General features: G+C 40.1%; 1 protein-coding gene across 1 annotated transcript in view; it reads right to left on the minus strand.

Moving 5' to 3' along the window:
• DLAT (dihydrolipoamide S-acetyltransferase) overlaps positions 1 to 16,464 on the minus strand; it is a 32,437-nt gene that overhangs the window by 4,592 nt on the left and 11,381 nt on the right. Inside the window, exons 8-11 of the mRNA XM_081100466.1 lie at positions 10,997 to 11,064; positions 10,018 to 10,110; positions 9,584 to 9,691; positions 4,710 to 4,825 (exon numbers count right to left, since the gene is read on the minus strand). Of these exons, the coding sequence (XP_080956592.1) occupies positions 4,710 to 4,825; positions 9,584 to 9,691; positions 10,018 to 10,110; positions 10,997 to 11,064 (385 nt within the window). The remainder of the gene's footprint in view (positions 1 to 4,709; positions 4,826 to 9,583; positions 9,692 to 10,017; positions 10,111 to 10,996; positions 11,065 to 16,464) is intronic.

Here is a 16,464-nt window from a genome sequence, read left to right on the forward strand (position 1 = left end):
AATAGTATTTGGTAAGAATTAATTAACAATACTGAGAAACAGCCCTGCAACCTCAATCCTTTGATCTAAGCAGTGGTTCCTTCAGATATTCTTTAAAGGTTAAATATAAATTTACCCTATGACCCAACAATTCCACTTTGAGGAATCTACCAAAGAAAGATGAAAACATGTCAACACAAATTGTATGCAGATGTTCATAGCAGCCCTCTCAGAGATGTCTGTGTTTTGACCCTGGAATCTACCAATGTGACCTATGTAGTAACAAGGTCTTTGTGGTGTAAATAGGATCTTGAGATCATATCATCCTGGATTATCTGGGTGGACCCTAAATCCAATGCCAAGTCTCCTTGTAAGAAACAGAAGGGAAGACACAAACAGAGGAGACCATGTGAAAATGTAGCCAGAGGTAAGAATTCTGCGGCCACAAGCCAAGGAATGCCTAGAGCCACCAGACCTGGAAAAAGCAAGAACAGATTCTCCCCTACAGCCTGTGGAGGGAGCAGAGCGCTGCTAACTTCTTGATTTCAGACTTCTGGCCTTCAGAACTCATAATAAATTTTTGCTTTAAGTGACCAATTTTGTATAATTTGTAATGGCAGCCCTAGGAAACTAGTACAGTGTGTAAGGAATAGTAAGACCCTCAGATGTTCTCCAAGAATGGTGTGACCAAGGAGAAAGTCAGAATCAGTAGATAACCTGATATGTTTGATAGGGCTGAAAAATGGTTTAGAGTTCTTTTGGGGTGTTTCAGAAAGAATTCATGATTCGTACACAGAACACTAGCTGGCTGGTAAGCAATCTTTAAAAGCAGTTAGGAGACTGGGGAGCCTTTTTTCAGGCTAACTGGTCATAGAGTAAAAAAGCAGAGATCCCCAACCCTGGCTTCTGTTCACACAGCTCCAGTTCATTCTGCCCTCCCTCTGCCAGAGCCCAAGGCTATGCAACTATTTTATGGAGGTATCTCAGAGAACCCAAAGCAAGAGAATGAGTGTTTCAAGCTGCCATTAATTCTGAAACAGCAACTTGGGATTTTAGATTAAAAGAATACTTTGAGGCAAATGCAGAAGTGAAAAGACAACCAAGAACGTCCACCTCAGGTGACTGGGGAGGCGGAGCCACTGGGCCCTACAGGACACCCAGCACACAAAGCCACTCTACCAACACAGGGAAGCAGCTAAACTGCGGAGACAAAGAAACAGGTCACAAATGGCAGAAATGGAGGAAAGCAAACTACTGGACATAGAGTTCAAAACCAGGGTTATAAGATTACTCAAGAATATTCTAGAAACCTCCGAGAAATTTAGTGAGACCTTCAAGGATATGAAAAAGGTCCAATTAGAAATTAAGCATACACTGACTGAAATAAAGAATAATATACAGAGATCCAACAGCAGTCTAGAGGATCCCAAGAATCAAGTCAAAGATTTGAAATACGAAGAAGCAAAAAACACCTAACTGGAAAAGCAAAAAGAAAAAAGAATCCAAAAATATGAAGATAGTGTAAGGAGTTCTGGGACAACTTCAAGTGTACCAGCATCCGAATTGTGGGGGTGCCAGAAGAAGAGAGTAAGATATTGAAAACCTATTTGAAGAAATAATGACAGAAAACTTCCCCTAACTGGTGAAAGAAATAGACTTACAACTCCAGGAAGCGCAGAGAAGCCCAAACAAAAGGAATCCAAAGAGGACCACACCAAGACACATCATAATTAAAATGCCAAGAGCAAAAGACAAAGAATCTTAAAAGCAGCAAGAGAAAGAAACTCAGTTACCTACAAGGGAGTACCCATATGACTGTCAGCTGATTTCTCAACAGAAACTATGCAGGCCAGAAGGGAGTGGCAAGAAATATTCAAAGTGATGAATACCAAGAACCTATAACCAAGAACACTTTATCCAGCAAAGCTATCATTCAGAATTGAAGGTCAGATAAAGAGCTTCACAGATAAGAAAAAGCTAAAGGAGTTCATCACCACCAAACCAGTATTATGTGAAATGCTAAAAGGTATTCTTTAAGAAAAGGAAGAAGAAGAAAAAGGTAAAGATAAAAAATTATGAACAACAAAGTGACAACAAATACATATCAACAAGTGAATCTAAAAAGCAAGTGAATAAAAATATGATGAACAGGATAAACTGGTGAATATAATAGAATCAGTGGCATAGAAAGGGAGTGGACTGACAATTCTCAGGGAGAAGGTGGTGTGGGGGGTGCGGGAAGAGACTGGACAAAAATCGAACACCTATGGACAAGGACAATGGGGAGGAAGGGTATGGGGTGGGGTGGGAACCGGGTGGAGGGGAGCTATGGGGAGAAAAAAGAGGAACAACTATAATAATCTGAACAATAAAGACTTATTAAAAAAAAAAAAAAGCAGTCGTGGCTCCATAGGCAACTTTGTGTTGCTTTAATAATTCAGGATAGATTCTGCATGAGATGCCCACAGATTCAGAGTCTGATAGGAGAAATGATGAGGCTCGACCGTGTTGGGGATGCTGTAAATGTGAGTTGGTGTGTGGCCATCAGGGATCACCAGGCCCAGGGAGTGGCAGCTGTACAGGCTCTGTGACTTTTATGGTGATTTTTCAATGTTACAGCTTTAGAGAGCAAAGAAGTAAAAAAAAAAAAACAAAAAAAACAAGAAGGTGCAAACAAACAAAAAAGCAGTTAGGTGTTAGGCCAGTGGTCGGCAAATTCATCAGTCAACAGAGCCAAATATCAACAGTACAACGACTGAAATTTCTTTTGAGAGCCAAAATTTTTAAACTTAAACTATATAGGTAAGTACACTGTCAAAATGGCTACCATCAACAAATCAATAAATGACAAGTGTTGGTGAAGATGTGGAGAAAGGGGAACCCTAGTGCACAGCTGGTGGGAATACTGACTGGTGCAGCCATTATGGAAAAACAGTATGGAGTTTCCTCAAAAAATTAAATATGGAACTGCCATTTGACCCAGTGAGCCCATTTCTAGAAATATATCCTAAGAAAACAGAAACACCGATCAGAAAGAATATATGCACCTCTATGTTCATAGCAGCACAATTTATAACAGCTAAGGTTTGGAAACAGCCAAGTGCCCATCAGTAGATGAGTGGATAAAAAAAAAAGCTGTGATACAGCCCTAGCCAGTTTGGCTCAGTGGACAGAGCATCGGCCTGTGGACTGAATGGTCCCGGGTTCAATTCTGGTCAAGGGTACATGCCCAGGTTGCAGGCTTGATCCCCAGAAGGGGACAAGCAGGAGGCGGCCAATCAATGATTCTCTCATCTCTTCTCCCTTCCTCTCAGAAATCAATTTAAAAATAATAAAAAGCTGTGGGACATTTGCACCTTTTGAGACAGCATGGAGGGACCTGGAGAGTATCATGGTAAGTGAAATACCAGGAAGTCAGTCAGAGAAAGACAAGTATCATATGGTCTCACTCCTATGTGGAATCTAATGAACAAAATAAACTGATGAACAGAGAGGATCCAGTGACATGGAAGCATAGGACAGAATGCAGAATCTCAGAGGGGAGGCAGGGAAGGGTGGGTGGGTGGGAGGCAATCAACCAAAGACCTGTATGTACTAGTTAGTATATGCATAACCCGTGGACACAGACATTTAGGTGGTGAAAGCCTGGGGGGGTGGGAGGGATAGATAGCTGGGGAGGTGGTTAATGGTGGAAGAAAGAGGACATGTAATACTTTTAACAAGATTAAAAAATAAATTAATGGGGGGAAAAATATCCTCACGTGAGGATTATAAATAAAAGCAGTTAGGTTAGTATTCAAAGCATACTAAACATTTTAGTCATAAACAAAATCTGTGCTATAATTTATTTCGTAAGATGGTGGGTGGGTGGGAGTGTTTAGGGAGGGTACAATAAAGTTAAATCTTAATTCTTCTTTAATAGGAAATCATTCAGTAAAGTAAAAGAAATGAAAAAAAAATTCTTTATGAAGGTAAATACCAAAAGAAATAACAGTTTAAAATCTGTGTTTGCCTCTTGGGAGTGGACTTCAGATTAAAGGCTGAGCAGGTCCCTGTAAGCCATGCAGCAATATTTTAACATATATACTATTATTTTAATAAAAATTAAATTAATAATATTTAAAAGCCTACATAATAGGAAAAGCCTAGGCTTAGAAGTCAGAATCCTGGTTTCCGACCACAGTTCTACTATTAACATAATAACTCAGGGATAGTTATTTAACTCACTAATCCTCAGTTTCTTCGTCTAGAAAATGGGAGTGAAGCACCTAGCTCATAAGGCGGCCATAGGATTAAATGAGACAATATGTGAAAGACACGGTGCCACCACTAGTCACATGTCACCATAACATTAATAAAACTGTTTTTTGGTTTGTTTTCAAATTTGTCCCCCCTCTAAAGTTTAGCAGAACTAGTGAACAAAAAATATATCACTTTCACCTTCCTTTGTAAGAATCATTATCAACTTAACTGTATACACACACACACACACACACACACACACACTCATCTCCCTTTATAGAGCTCATACAAAGAATCTGTAGTCTTTACTATGTAAACTTAGGCCTGTCTCATAAATAGTTCTATGCCGTTTACAAATTGTTTTACCTATGGCAGTTATAGTCCTCTCTGTATTGCATTTCTCCTTACCCTGCACTCCTAGGTATACATTAGATAACACAACGAAACTGCTGATGGATATACACCTTCCCCAGCAGTGTTATACTTACTGTCTTATAACTGTGTCCAGCCAAGAAGAATTTGCTTCAGGAACTTTTAAACATGCCAAAGCTGAAGCTTTTATGAGGAAGTCATTGACAGAAATTTTGCTTTTCCCTTCTAACATCTGCAAAGACAAGAAACCATTGTTTTTTAAATTATCTTCCCAAATACTGAAATTATATAATCTTGGGAAAAGAGATGGGAGAGGGATTTACAAATGTTCTGAAGGGGAAAGGATGAAAAAATATACTCAGGTGAGGATTAAAAAATAATCCTACATACTAAAAGGCTAATATGCAAATCAACCAAACGGCGGGAAGACCGGTTGCTATGACACACATTGACCACCAGGGGGCAGATGCTCAATGCAGGAGCTGCCCTCTGGTGGTCAGTGCGCTCCCACAGGGGGAGTGCCGCTCAGCTGGAAGCTGGGCTCATGGCTGGCGAGCACAGCAGCGGTCGCGGGAGCCCCTCCCGCCTCCGCAGCAATGCTAAGGATGTCTGACTGCTGGCTTAGACCCTTGGAGAGCAGACCTAAGCAGTCAGTCCGACATCCCCCGAGGGCTCCCAGACTGTGAGAGGGCACAGGCCAGGCTGAGGGACCCTCTACCCCCTGAGTGCACAAATTTCATGCACCGGGCCTCTAGTAATGATAATAAACAAACAAACAAATAAGATTATTCACCATGACATAATTGGATTTGTTCCAGGAATGCAAGGTTGCTTTAACATTATTACATTAATGTAATAATGTCTTAATAGGATATAGGACAAAAACCACATGACCATTTAAGAGACACAGAAAAGCATTTGACAAAATTCAACAATTCTTCATAATAAGAACATTCAACAAACCAGAAACAGAAGGTAACTTCTTGATGATAGCAGATCTACAAAAACTCCACAATCATCATCATATTTCACTGGGGAGAGACTTATTTCCCCCTAAGATCAAGAATAAGACAAAGTGTCTACTCTTGCTGCTTCTAGTCAACATTGCACTAGATGTTTAAGCCAGAGAAGTGAGATAGTAAAAGGAAATAAAAGGCGTCCAGATTAGAAAGCAAAACTATCTTTATTGGCAGATGACATGACTTTGTATATAGAAAATCCCAAGGAACACACTAAAAACCAATGTTTTAAGATACAAGATCAATATACAAAAGTCAATTTGTATTTTTATACAATAGTAACAAACTATCTGAAAATAAAATTTATAACAGTATTAAAAAGAAAATACCTAGGAAAAAATTTAACAAAAGAAGTGCAAAAACTTGTACTCTAAAACTACAAAAATCATTGAAATTGAAGAACTAAATAAATGAAAAGACATCCCGTGCTCATCTTAATATCCCTAACCCTTATAGGAAATATCCAGAATAGGCAAATCGATAAGATGGAAAGTAGATTAGTGGTGGTTTAGGGCTATGGTTATAGCTGGAAGGTGTATGGTTTCATTTTGGGATGATGAAAATATTCTAAAATTTATTATGATGACTTGTCATACAACTATGAATATACTAAGACCCAGTGAATTGTAAACTTTAAATGGGTGAATGGCATGCTATTTAATTATATCTGAATAAACAATTTAATATCTCTATATATAAAAGCCCAGCAGAACAGAACAACTGGTCGACCAGTCGCTATGACGTGCACTGACCACCAGGGGGCAGATACTCAGGATCTGCCACCTGTGGTCAGTGCGCTCCCACAGTGGGAGCGCTGCTCGGCTGACCGGGATGAGCAGTGCTCCCACAGCGGGCAATCCCCACAGGTCACACCCCCTACCAGTGCATGAATCCGTGCACTAGGCCACTAGTAATTAAATAAAATAATATACTGGACATATATTTTTCATGCCTAATTCACAAATATATTATAAAACAGCTTTAATATTTTGACAATGAAAGTCTGTCATCATCTATGACCCCCCAGTTACAAAGTTGTGCTGATGCTTCACTGCTTCATTTATCCATTCTTGCACCTAATATTTGAGAGTCTACTCTGTTGTGCATATAACTCTAAAGCCCTGGATATAAAACAATGAAAAAAAAAGTATATAAATTCTATTATCAGCCCTAGCTGGTTTGGCTCAGTGGATAGAGCATCGGCCTGTGAACTGAAGGGTACTGGGTTCGATTCTGGTCAAGGGCACATGCCCTGGTTGTGGGTTCAATCCCCGGTAGGGGGTGTGTAAGAGGCAGCCGATCAAAGATTCTCTCTCATCATTGATGTTTCTCTCTCTCTGCCTTCCTCTCGGAAATCAATAAAAAAAAATATATATATATATATATATCTTTTAAAATATATTTTGATTTTTTACAGAGAGGAAGGGAGAGGGAGAGGGATAGAGAGTTAGAAACATCGATGAGATAGAAACATCGATTCAGCTGCCTCCTGCATGCCCCCCCACTGGGGATGTGCCCGCAACCCAGGTACATGCCCTTGACCAGAATCGAACCCGGGACCCTTCAGTCCGCAGGCCGACGCTCTATCTGCTGAGCCAAACCAGCTAGGGCAATAAAAATATATTTAAAAAAAAAACTCTATTATCAGGTAGCTTACAGTTTAAAGGGGATGAATAGATAATAAGATAAACATATAGACATTAAGAGCTAAGGAGAAAAATAAAGCTGGGTAAAAGAACTAAAGAGAGAACTTATTTACCTCATTCCTCTTCCCTTAACTTTAGAGCAGCAGTTCTCAACCTGTGGATGGAGACCCCTTTGGCGATCAAACGACCTTTCCACAGGGGTCGTCCTGCATATCAGATATTTACATTACGATTCATAATAGTAGCAACATTACAGTTATGAAGTAGCAACGAAAACAATTTTATGGTTGGGTCACAACATGAGGAACTGTATTTAAAGGGCCAAAAGGTTGAGAACCACTGCTTTAGAGTAAGATGACCAGAGAAAACGAGGTAATGTTAAATCAAATCCTTCAGGAAGAGCAGGAGGAACCCAGGTAGATACTAGAGGAAGCATAGCCCATGCAGAGGGAACAGCATATAGGTGTACAAGTAGGATGTTGAGGAATAGCAAGGCAACTATTGTGTCTTCAGCAGAGCGAGCAAGTGGGAAAGTAGTAGAAGAGGAAGTCAGAGAGGTTATAGACAGCCTATGTAAGGACCCTACGCCACTCAAGAAGTGTGGTTCTTACTTTTCAATTCTTGAAAATATTTTTCATCTTCCTGTCTCCTACTTCATTCTTTTTTTTTTAATTTTTTTTATTGATTTTTTTTTTTTTTTTTTATAGAGAGGAAGGGAGAGGGATAGAGAGCTTGAAACATCGATGAGAGAGAAACATCGATCAGCTGCGTCTTGCATACCCCCAACTGGGTGTGTGCCCGCAACCAAGGTACATGCCCTTGGCCGGAATTGAACCCGAGACCCTTCAGTCCGCAGGCCAACGCTCTATCCACTGAGCCAAACCGGTCAGGGCCTACTTCATTCTTAATACAAACCTCTAGTCTAGATTCTTACCACCATAACTTCATGCTTATATGACAAGCAAAAATATTACCTACCATTAAGGTATGCCAGTATGTATAAATCTAACATATTAATTTTTCTTAAAATATTGCTAACATCATGTCACTATTACTTAATGTTTAATTCATCAAGTCCAACTTCTTCTGCTTATAAATAAACCAAGGTATTTCCCTAAACTAACAACTGTATCCACTCTAGAAAAGGTGGATAACCTATCTCCTACATATGCTATCCTTATTTCCCTTAAAAAAAAAAAAAAAAAAAAAAAGTCCTAGCCAGTGGACTAAAGGGTCCTGGACTCAATTCTAGTCAAGGGCACACACCTGGTTGCAGGCTCCTCCCGGCCTGGGCCCTGGTCAGGGCTGGTGCAGGAGGCAACCAATCGATGTGTTTCTTTCACATCCATGTTTCTGTCTTTCCCTCTCCCACTCTCTCTAAAAAAATCAATGTAAAAATATGCTCAGGTGAGGACTAAAAAAAAAAAATTTATTGTTTTTAAGGGGGTGGGGGGAAAGGAGGGAGAGAGGGAAAGGAAGAGTGGGGAGAGGGAAAACTTTCTTCAACATTTTTGCCAGTCCAAACACTTCCTATTCTCCCCAGTTCAACCAAGTGTTTCCTATACCATTCTGAATTCCCCAACTGCTTTAACTGTCTCCCCATTCTCAGAACTCCGGTAACACTTACCAATGTAATCTAGCAGGCCAGGGGCATTACCACAGAGACTGATCTACAAATGAATATTTTACTTTAATAAAAACTGCCTCCTGCCCTAGCCGGTTCGGCTCAGTGGATAGAGCCTGCGAACTGAAAGGTCCCAGGTTCGATTCTGGTCAAGGGCACAGGCCTGGGTTGTGAGCTCGATCTCTAGTGGGGGACTTGCAGGAGGCAGACGATCAATGATTCTCTCTCATCATGGATGTTTCTATCTCTCTCTCCCTCTTCCTCTCTGAAATCAATAAAAATATATTTTAAAAAATTGCCTCTCTCTTTTTCACATGCATGATCTTAATTAGATAAGCTCATGGAGAAGGACTATGCCTTATGCTGCGTTCCCAAAAGTGCCTTATGCTAAACACTATGTAAGTGTTTGGTATTTAACTATAAACACAAAGTAAACACACTGTATCTTATCTATCAAAGGACTCAGTAGTCTCATAGAATCATAGTGACTCTGCTAGGCTAAAATGGATCCAAGGCAAAGTCAACTATAAATGACAGGCTTTCATCAAGGGTTAGAAAAATGAAATTTCTCCAGGACAGTTTTTCCAAGTTAAAATTAAGATGACACCCATTTTCCATCAACTGGCATACTGTTACAAAAGATATGGGCAAAAATATCAAAGTTTAGTGGTTTATAGAGTTGGAATTTCCAGGCCTTTTACCTTATTAAGTTCTTTCCGTACCAACAAAACTTCTCCCATATTGACATCAATAGAAAGGTAATAGTGAGGTATTGTTTGCTTGGATTGCATTAACCGCTGTGCAATAACCTGAAACCAAAGAGATTCAAAAGTCATTATCTTGAGTTGAGGTGAGACTTTAATTCAGGATTCTGTTTGCCTCTTTACACTGTTCCTGGTAATGTTTACCTCGAAAGCATTATTAGAATTGGAAGAGAGAGGACTACACCGTACCTTAGCCCCTTCTAACATTTTTTAATCAGAACAGTGTTTACCCCAAGTATGTAACTGGCCAAACCAAACATCTCTTAAACTAATCATCTAAGACGGCCAACTAAAAAAAGTCCATTTCAAACTATGGATGCAATGAAGATGCTCCCACCGCCTCAGTTCCAGATTTATGATAATACTCTTACTCGGCGAATGTTGCTGACTGGGATATCTGTGAAGACACCTGTAGGTACTGGTGCCACTCCTGGAGCTGGGGGAGGCACGGCAGCTGCTGGAGCCTATGAGAAGGTAAAAAAGCTCTTAGTAACTGTGGCCCAACCTTAGCATAAGCAAATGGAAACAACTACTAATGACTCTTGTACACATGACAAAATGCAAATTAAAAGGCTAATAAAAAAATAGCTATTTCTATCCCAGGTGCAAAGGGGATTCAGATTTGGACATGCTTAAGAGTTTTGATTTTAATTTTTATACTTAGAATTCTGTAATCATGTTTTAAGTATCACTGTTCTTTGAGCCAGAGTATTTATAATGATTAGTTTATGTGAAAATAATTTTTAAAAAATACATTTTCATTGATTTCAGAGAGGAAGAGAGAGAAGAGAGATAGAAACATCAATGATGAGAGAATCATTGATTGGCTGCCTCTTGCATGCCCCACACTGGGGGATTGAGCCTGTAACCAGGAGGTACAGTTTGATTCCCAGTCAGGGCACGTGCCTGGATGGCAGGCTCAATCCCCAGTAGGGGCCATGCAGAAGGCAGCCCATTAATGATTCTCTCTCATCACTGATGTTTCTCTCTCTCTTCCTCTCCCTTCCTCTCTGAAATCAATAAAAATATATTTTAAAAATTAAATAAAATAAAAATAGGGCCTGAATGGAAAAAAGAGGATGTGCTAGAAAAAAATGTAGTGTCACTATTAAAAAACAAAACAAAAACAATTTGGAATGCATGTCAATTTAGTGTCTCATCTTTGCTTTTATAGATGAATGACATCATATTCAAATCCATATACTACTAACCCCTGACATCAGGCAAAAGAAAACACAGTTCTGATTAAGCTATTTCATTCATATGTAATGTATGAAAGGGTCTAATAGACTGGACAACGCACTTTTCAGGGGACAAACTGGAAAAAAAAAAAAAGCCAATGTAACTCACAGGAGCAGCTTTAGTAGGCACAAAAGAATCGATGTCTTTCTTGATGATTCTGCCTTCTGGTCCCGTCCCTGGAAGAGATACATAAATATCAATCCCACAGACAACAGCCTACTGCTGGTTCCTCAAGGAGACCAACACTGTGATTCTGAGCGCAAGTTCCTAAGGTTCTCTACCAAAGGCTGAAGGGATCACAGCTTTAACCCTGCCCTCTCAAGTTCCTAGAAATACCAGCTTTTGTCGATTGTTACTTTTAATTTACAGAGTACTCTTGCTTGATCTGTAGTGGTTTATTATTATTTTTTAAATATATTTTTACTTATTTCAAAGGAGAAGGGAGAGGGGGAGAGAGATAGAAACATCAATGATGATGTCCTATCTGGTTTGGCTCTGTGGATAGAGCATCAGCCCAAGGACTGAAGGACTCCAGGTTCGATACTGGTCAAGGGCACATGCCCAGGTTGCGGGCTCAATCCCCAATAGGGGGCTTGATGTTTCTTTTCTTTTTTAAAATATATTTTTTATTGATTTCAGAAAGGAAGGGAGAGAAAGGGATAAAAACATTAATGATGAGAGAAAATCATTGATGGGCTGCCTCCTGCATACCCCACACTGGGGATCATGCCCACAACCCGGGCATGTGCCCTGACCAGGAGTCAAACCATGACCTCCTGGTGCATAGGTCGAGGCTCAACCACTGAGCCATGCCTGCTGGGCAAAAGTGATTCTTTTTAACTATAGCAAGTATTCCTCTTTTGAAGTTTTATCTACTTAAATTGTACTTTATTTTCTCATCTCCTTTACTTTCAAATTGGGAAATACCAGCATAAGGGTAATGCTGAGTACAATTTATACCTCTAAAAGGAAGTTTAAGTGCCTCTTCCTGGTTAGCTCAAAAAAACTTCTTTCTGAACCATTAAATAGATCTCATTTGGGTTCTAGATTCATTTGACCATAAAGAGCCCAGGTAGTGTGCTCAGTGGTTGAGCGTTGAGTTTGATTCTGGGTCAGGGCACATGCCTGGGTTGCGGGCTAGATCCCCAATAGGGAGTGTGCAGGAGGTAGCCAATTAATGATTGATGTCTCTCTCTGAAATCAATTTAAAAAAAAAAAAAGAACTCCCTTTGTACAGAGTCAACAGTTATGGTAACAACTGTGTTAGATACATCAGGCAAGTTAATATTTTTACCCCCAAACCATGATCTTATCTGTGGAACCATTCATTTCTTATGTGGTCTCCATTTTTCACAACTTTCCCATAGTAGCCAAGGGTCTAAGTCTAAACTGGCCTGTGTTGGAGACTCTGAAGGAAATAGGTGTAATGTCATACATAAGGAAAGATCTTCAAAGTTCTTACTAGAGTTTATTTTTAATTTCCTTCCTCCTCCCATCCACAACCTCTTTAGGTTTAACTTCAGACCCAAGTAGTAAATAATCCTGAACCTTAATTCTAAGAAGATTCAGAATTTAGTTATTAAAATACCTTTTACAATGGCCCACTTCTAGAAAAAATTTGGTCAAATTGATTCATCTTCCCCCAAGGCAGACTTTTAAAAGGATTCACGTTGTATGAAGTTCGTCCCAACTCCTTTCCTTCATTATGAAAATTGAGTTGGCTAGGATTGTGTTTATCCTCACCAGGCGCTCTAGAACAGAGGTAGCAGTACCCCTATTAGATTCCCCTCCTTTTAAAGACAGAAGAAACCATAACCGCCCCTTATAACCAAGGCAGATCGGACACTGCAACCCCTCAAAAGAAGGAAAGCTGTAGCACTGCCTCGCCTATGCTAACCTTCAGCCACCTAACTATTTGCCTATCTCCCCGGGAAGGCACAACAGGCCATCATAAAGCAATACTGGTAAAGGGAAGAAAACTAGACTAGGACAAGAATGTACGGTTGTTGTCAAATATAAACTAAACAAATAGCTATAGTCACTTCAGTCTCATCTGTAGGAGAGAGACTATAACACCAGTTCCTGCTCACAGGATAAAATGGGATAGTGACAAAATTTCGGGTTATGTAAAGTACAGCATAGGGAATACAGTCAATAATAATGTAATAACTATGTATGATGTCAGATGGGTACTAGACTTATCAGGGTAACCACTTCGTAAGGTATATAAATGTCTAACCACTATGTTGAACACCAAAAACTAATATAATATTGTATGTCAACAGCAACTGAAAAAAAAATTTTTTTTCAAGTGGGATAGTGATGTGAAAGTGCTTTGCATCAAAAAAATATAAAACAATATGGCTAGCTTTGTGACAAATCAAACTTTGAACATAAGGGTTTAGGATTTAAGTTTCTCCCCAAATGATTACATTTTGGTCAAATTTGCTAAGTAATCTGTCCTTCCAGAGAGATTGAGCCCAACAACCAATGGCTAATGACTTAATTAACCACTAAGACTCCCGAGCCCTGGCTGGCTACCTCAGTTGGTTAGAACATTGTCCCATATGCCAAGGTTTCAGGTTTGATCCTCAGCCAGGCACATATAAGAAGCAACCAAAGAATGCAAAAAATAGGTGGAACAACAAATCGACGTGTCTCTCTCTCCAATAAAAATTAAAACAATATTCTTGAATAATGAGATTTGGTGAGTTTCTAGGTTGGTGAACACATCACTCTGCTGGGGGGGTGGTGCTCCCAGAGAGGACATGGAAGCTCTGCACCCCACCCCACCCCACCCCACCCCACGCCGTGTCCTATGTACTTCTTCTATTTGACTGGTTCTGAGCTGTATCCTTTACAATAAAATGTAATAGTAAGTAAAGTGCTTTCCTGAGTTCTGTGAATCATTCTAGTACATTACTGCACCAGGGGGAGAGGGGTGTTAAGAACTCCTGATTTACAGCCAACAGGTCAGGAGTCTGGTGGTCCCAGAACTTGCAACTGGTATCTGAAGTAGGAGAGTCTCATGGGACTGAGCCCTTAATCCTGTGGAGTCTGACGCTCACTCTGGATAGTTAGCGTCATGATAGGATTGAATTATTGGATACCCAGTTGGTGTTGTAGAACTCATTGTCGGTGTGGAAAAAAATACATTTGATGCCAGAAAACACCACACAATCAATGATCCTCTCGGCTCACTTATTCTAAACCACTCCCTCCCCCTCCTGTAAAATTTATTTGACCTTATCAAGACCTTCATTCCACTGATGACTCTGTTCTCATCATCCACTATTTCCTTTTGTCTTCAGCTCCTCCTTACCCATTTTACACCCTATGGATCATTGTTATAATCACTTCCTGATCAAACTCCAAAATGTCAGCCTTCACAGTGCCAGCACCAGAGTTGCTTAATGTTGCTGAAATTATGTTTTCCTTGAACTCGCTTTCCCAATCTCTGAGAACACTACACAACCTAACCTCAAACCTAGCCACACTCATTCTCCAGCTGATACCCTCACTTCGAATAGCAGCAACCAGAGAGGTATTCTACCCACCCTCCACTACCAAACCTAAAATCCCACCCCATAGTCTCTTCTCTCCTATAAAAACAAATGTCCTAATTCCTGTCAAAGGCCAATCCCAACACCTCTTCCTTTCCCAAAATATAAGAGATACTTTTCAACCTATCCAAACTGGCTTCCACCATACATTTCTTTTGAAATTACTGCTGTCGAGTCCCCGTACCCAATCCTTGACTAAGTTCTGTTCATTCTATGTCAAAAAATGTATCTTGAAGCTGTCCATTTCTTTCCACTTCCACTATCACCACCATAGTCTAATCCAGGGGTGGGGAAACTTATTTCTGGCAAGGGTCATTTGAATATTTATAACATCATTAGAGGGCCACACAAAATAATCAACTTAAAAATTAGCCTAATGTATTTGGTCAAACATTTAATTAACTCACCCAGAATGCCTTGACAGGGCCAGACCAAGTGATTTTGTGGGCCTTATACAGCCCAAGGGCCAGACGTTCCCCAGCCCTGGGCTAAGCCACCACCATCAGTTCCAGAAACAACATCTTAACTGATGTCTTGGCTTTCATTTAATCCATTTTTAAAGAGGCCAAAACGATCCTTTAAAAATGTAAGTTCTTTGTTTTAATCTTTCAGTGACTTCCTACTGTACTTTAAATAAAATTTAAATTCTACTATCTATACTAATAAGAGGAATATGCAAATTGTCCAGGACACTGTCACAATTAACACTAACGACCGAACAACAGGCTGCATGGGGCAACAAGGCCAGTGTGTGGGGGTGGGGGGGGGGCAGTTAGGGGCAACCAGGCCAGTGGGGGGAGCAGTAAGGGATGACCAGGCCAGTGGGGGTGGGGGGTAGTTAGGGGCAACCAGGGCACGGGGGGGGGGGGGGTGCAATAAGGGCGACCAGGCCAGCAGCGGGGCAGTAAGGGGCAATCAGGCCGGCAGGCAGAGGCAGTTAGGGGCGAGCAGGCAGGCAGGCAGGCGAGCAGTTAGGAGCCAGCAGTCCCGGATTGTGAGAGGGATGTCAGAAGGGTCCCAGATTGGAGAGGGTGCAGTCTGGGCTGAGGGGACACCCCCCTCTTCCATGCATGAATTTCATGCACCAGGCCTCTAGTAAGCTATAAAGTCCTTTATGGTCTCACCCATATTTCTTTCAACCTCATCTATCATTAGACCCTTTCTTTGCTCATTATGCTCCATTAACACAGGCCACTTTTAGGTTTTCAAATATGCTAAGCTGTTTTCCACTTTCAAACTGTGTACTACTGATCTCTTTGCCCAAAATGCTTCTTCCCCAGTTTTCCACATAGTTGGCTCATAGCTGACTTGTCTTCCAGGTCAGATCAAATGTCACATTAGAAAGATCTTCCCCAACCACCCTGTCTAAAAGCAGTCATAACTGCACATTTATTGACCCTGTTACTCACTCATATATCATCTGGTTTCTTTGCTAGCATGTAAATCATCTTATTAAATAATGTTATTGTTATTATAGCTAATACCTATAAATGCTTTCTATGTGCAGATAGTGTTTATTAACTTATTTAATCCTCACAACCTATAAGGAATTCTTTTCAGATACAAATGAAGAAACTAAGACACAAAAGGTCATACAGATAATGTATGGCAGAGTTGGGGTTCAAACCGAAGCATTCCAGCTCCAGAATCTACACTCTTAACTACTATGCCATATTCCCTTCATGTTCATTTAATTATTTATTGTTGGTAATATAACCATCTGACATGGAAACTTGTCTGTCTTATGAGCAAATGTTGGATATATAAACAATACTCAACGAGTATTTGTTTAAATAATAAATGAATCATCTTACTTGTCTAAATTCTTCAGATATACTTATTAACCCAGTCCTTCCTCCCCTTAAAATTTATTCCAACTTATATTGTTTTCCCTGGTTCTAATACATATAAAGAATGACAATATACTAGTTATATACATTAACATGGGAAAACAGGTCTTACAATATTACAAGAATCCTCTTAGGTCCAAAAATTTACAGTATCTTATTCTTT

This window comes from Myotis nattereri, assembly GCF_964212035.1.
Source record: "Myotis nattereri genome assembly, chromosome: 9".
NCBI lineage: Eukaryota > Metazoa > Chordata > Mammalia > Chiroptera > Vespertilionidae > Myotis > Myotis nattereri.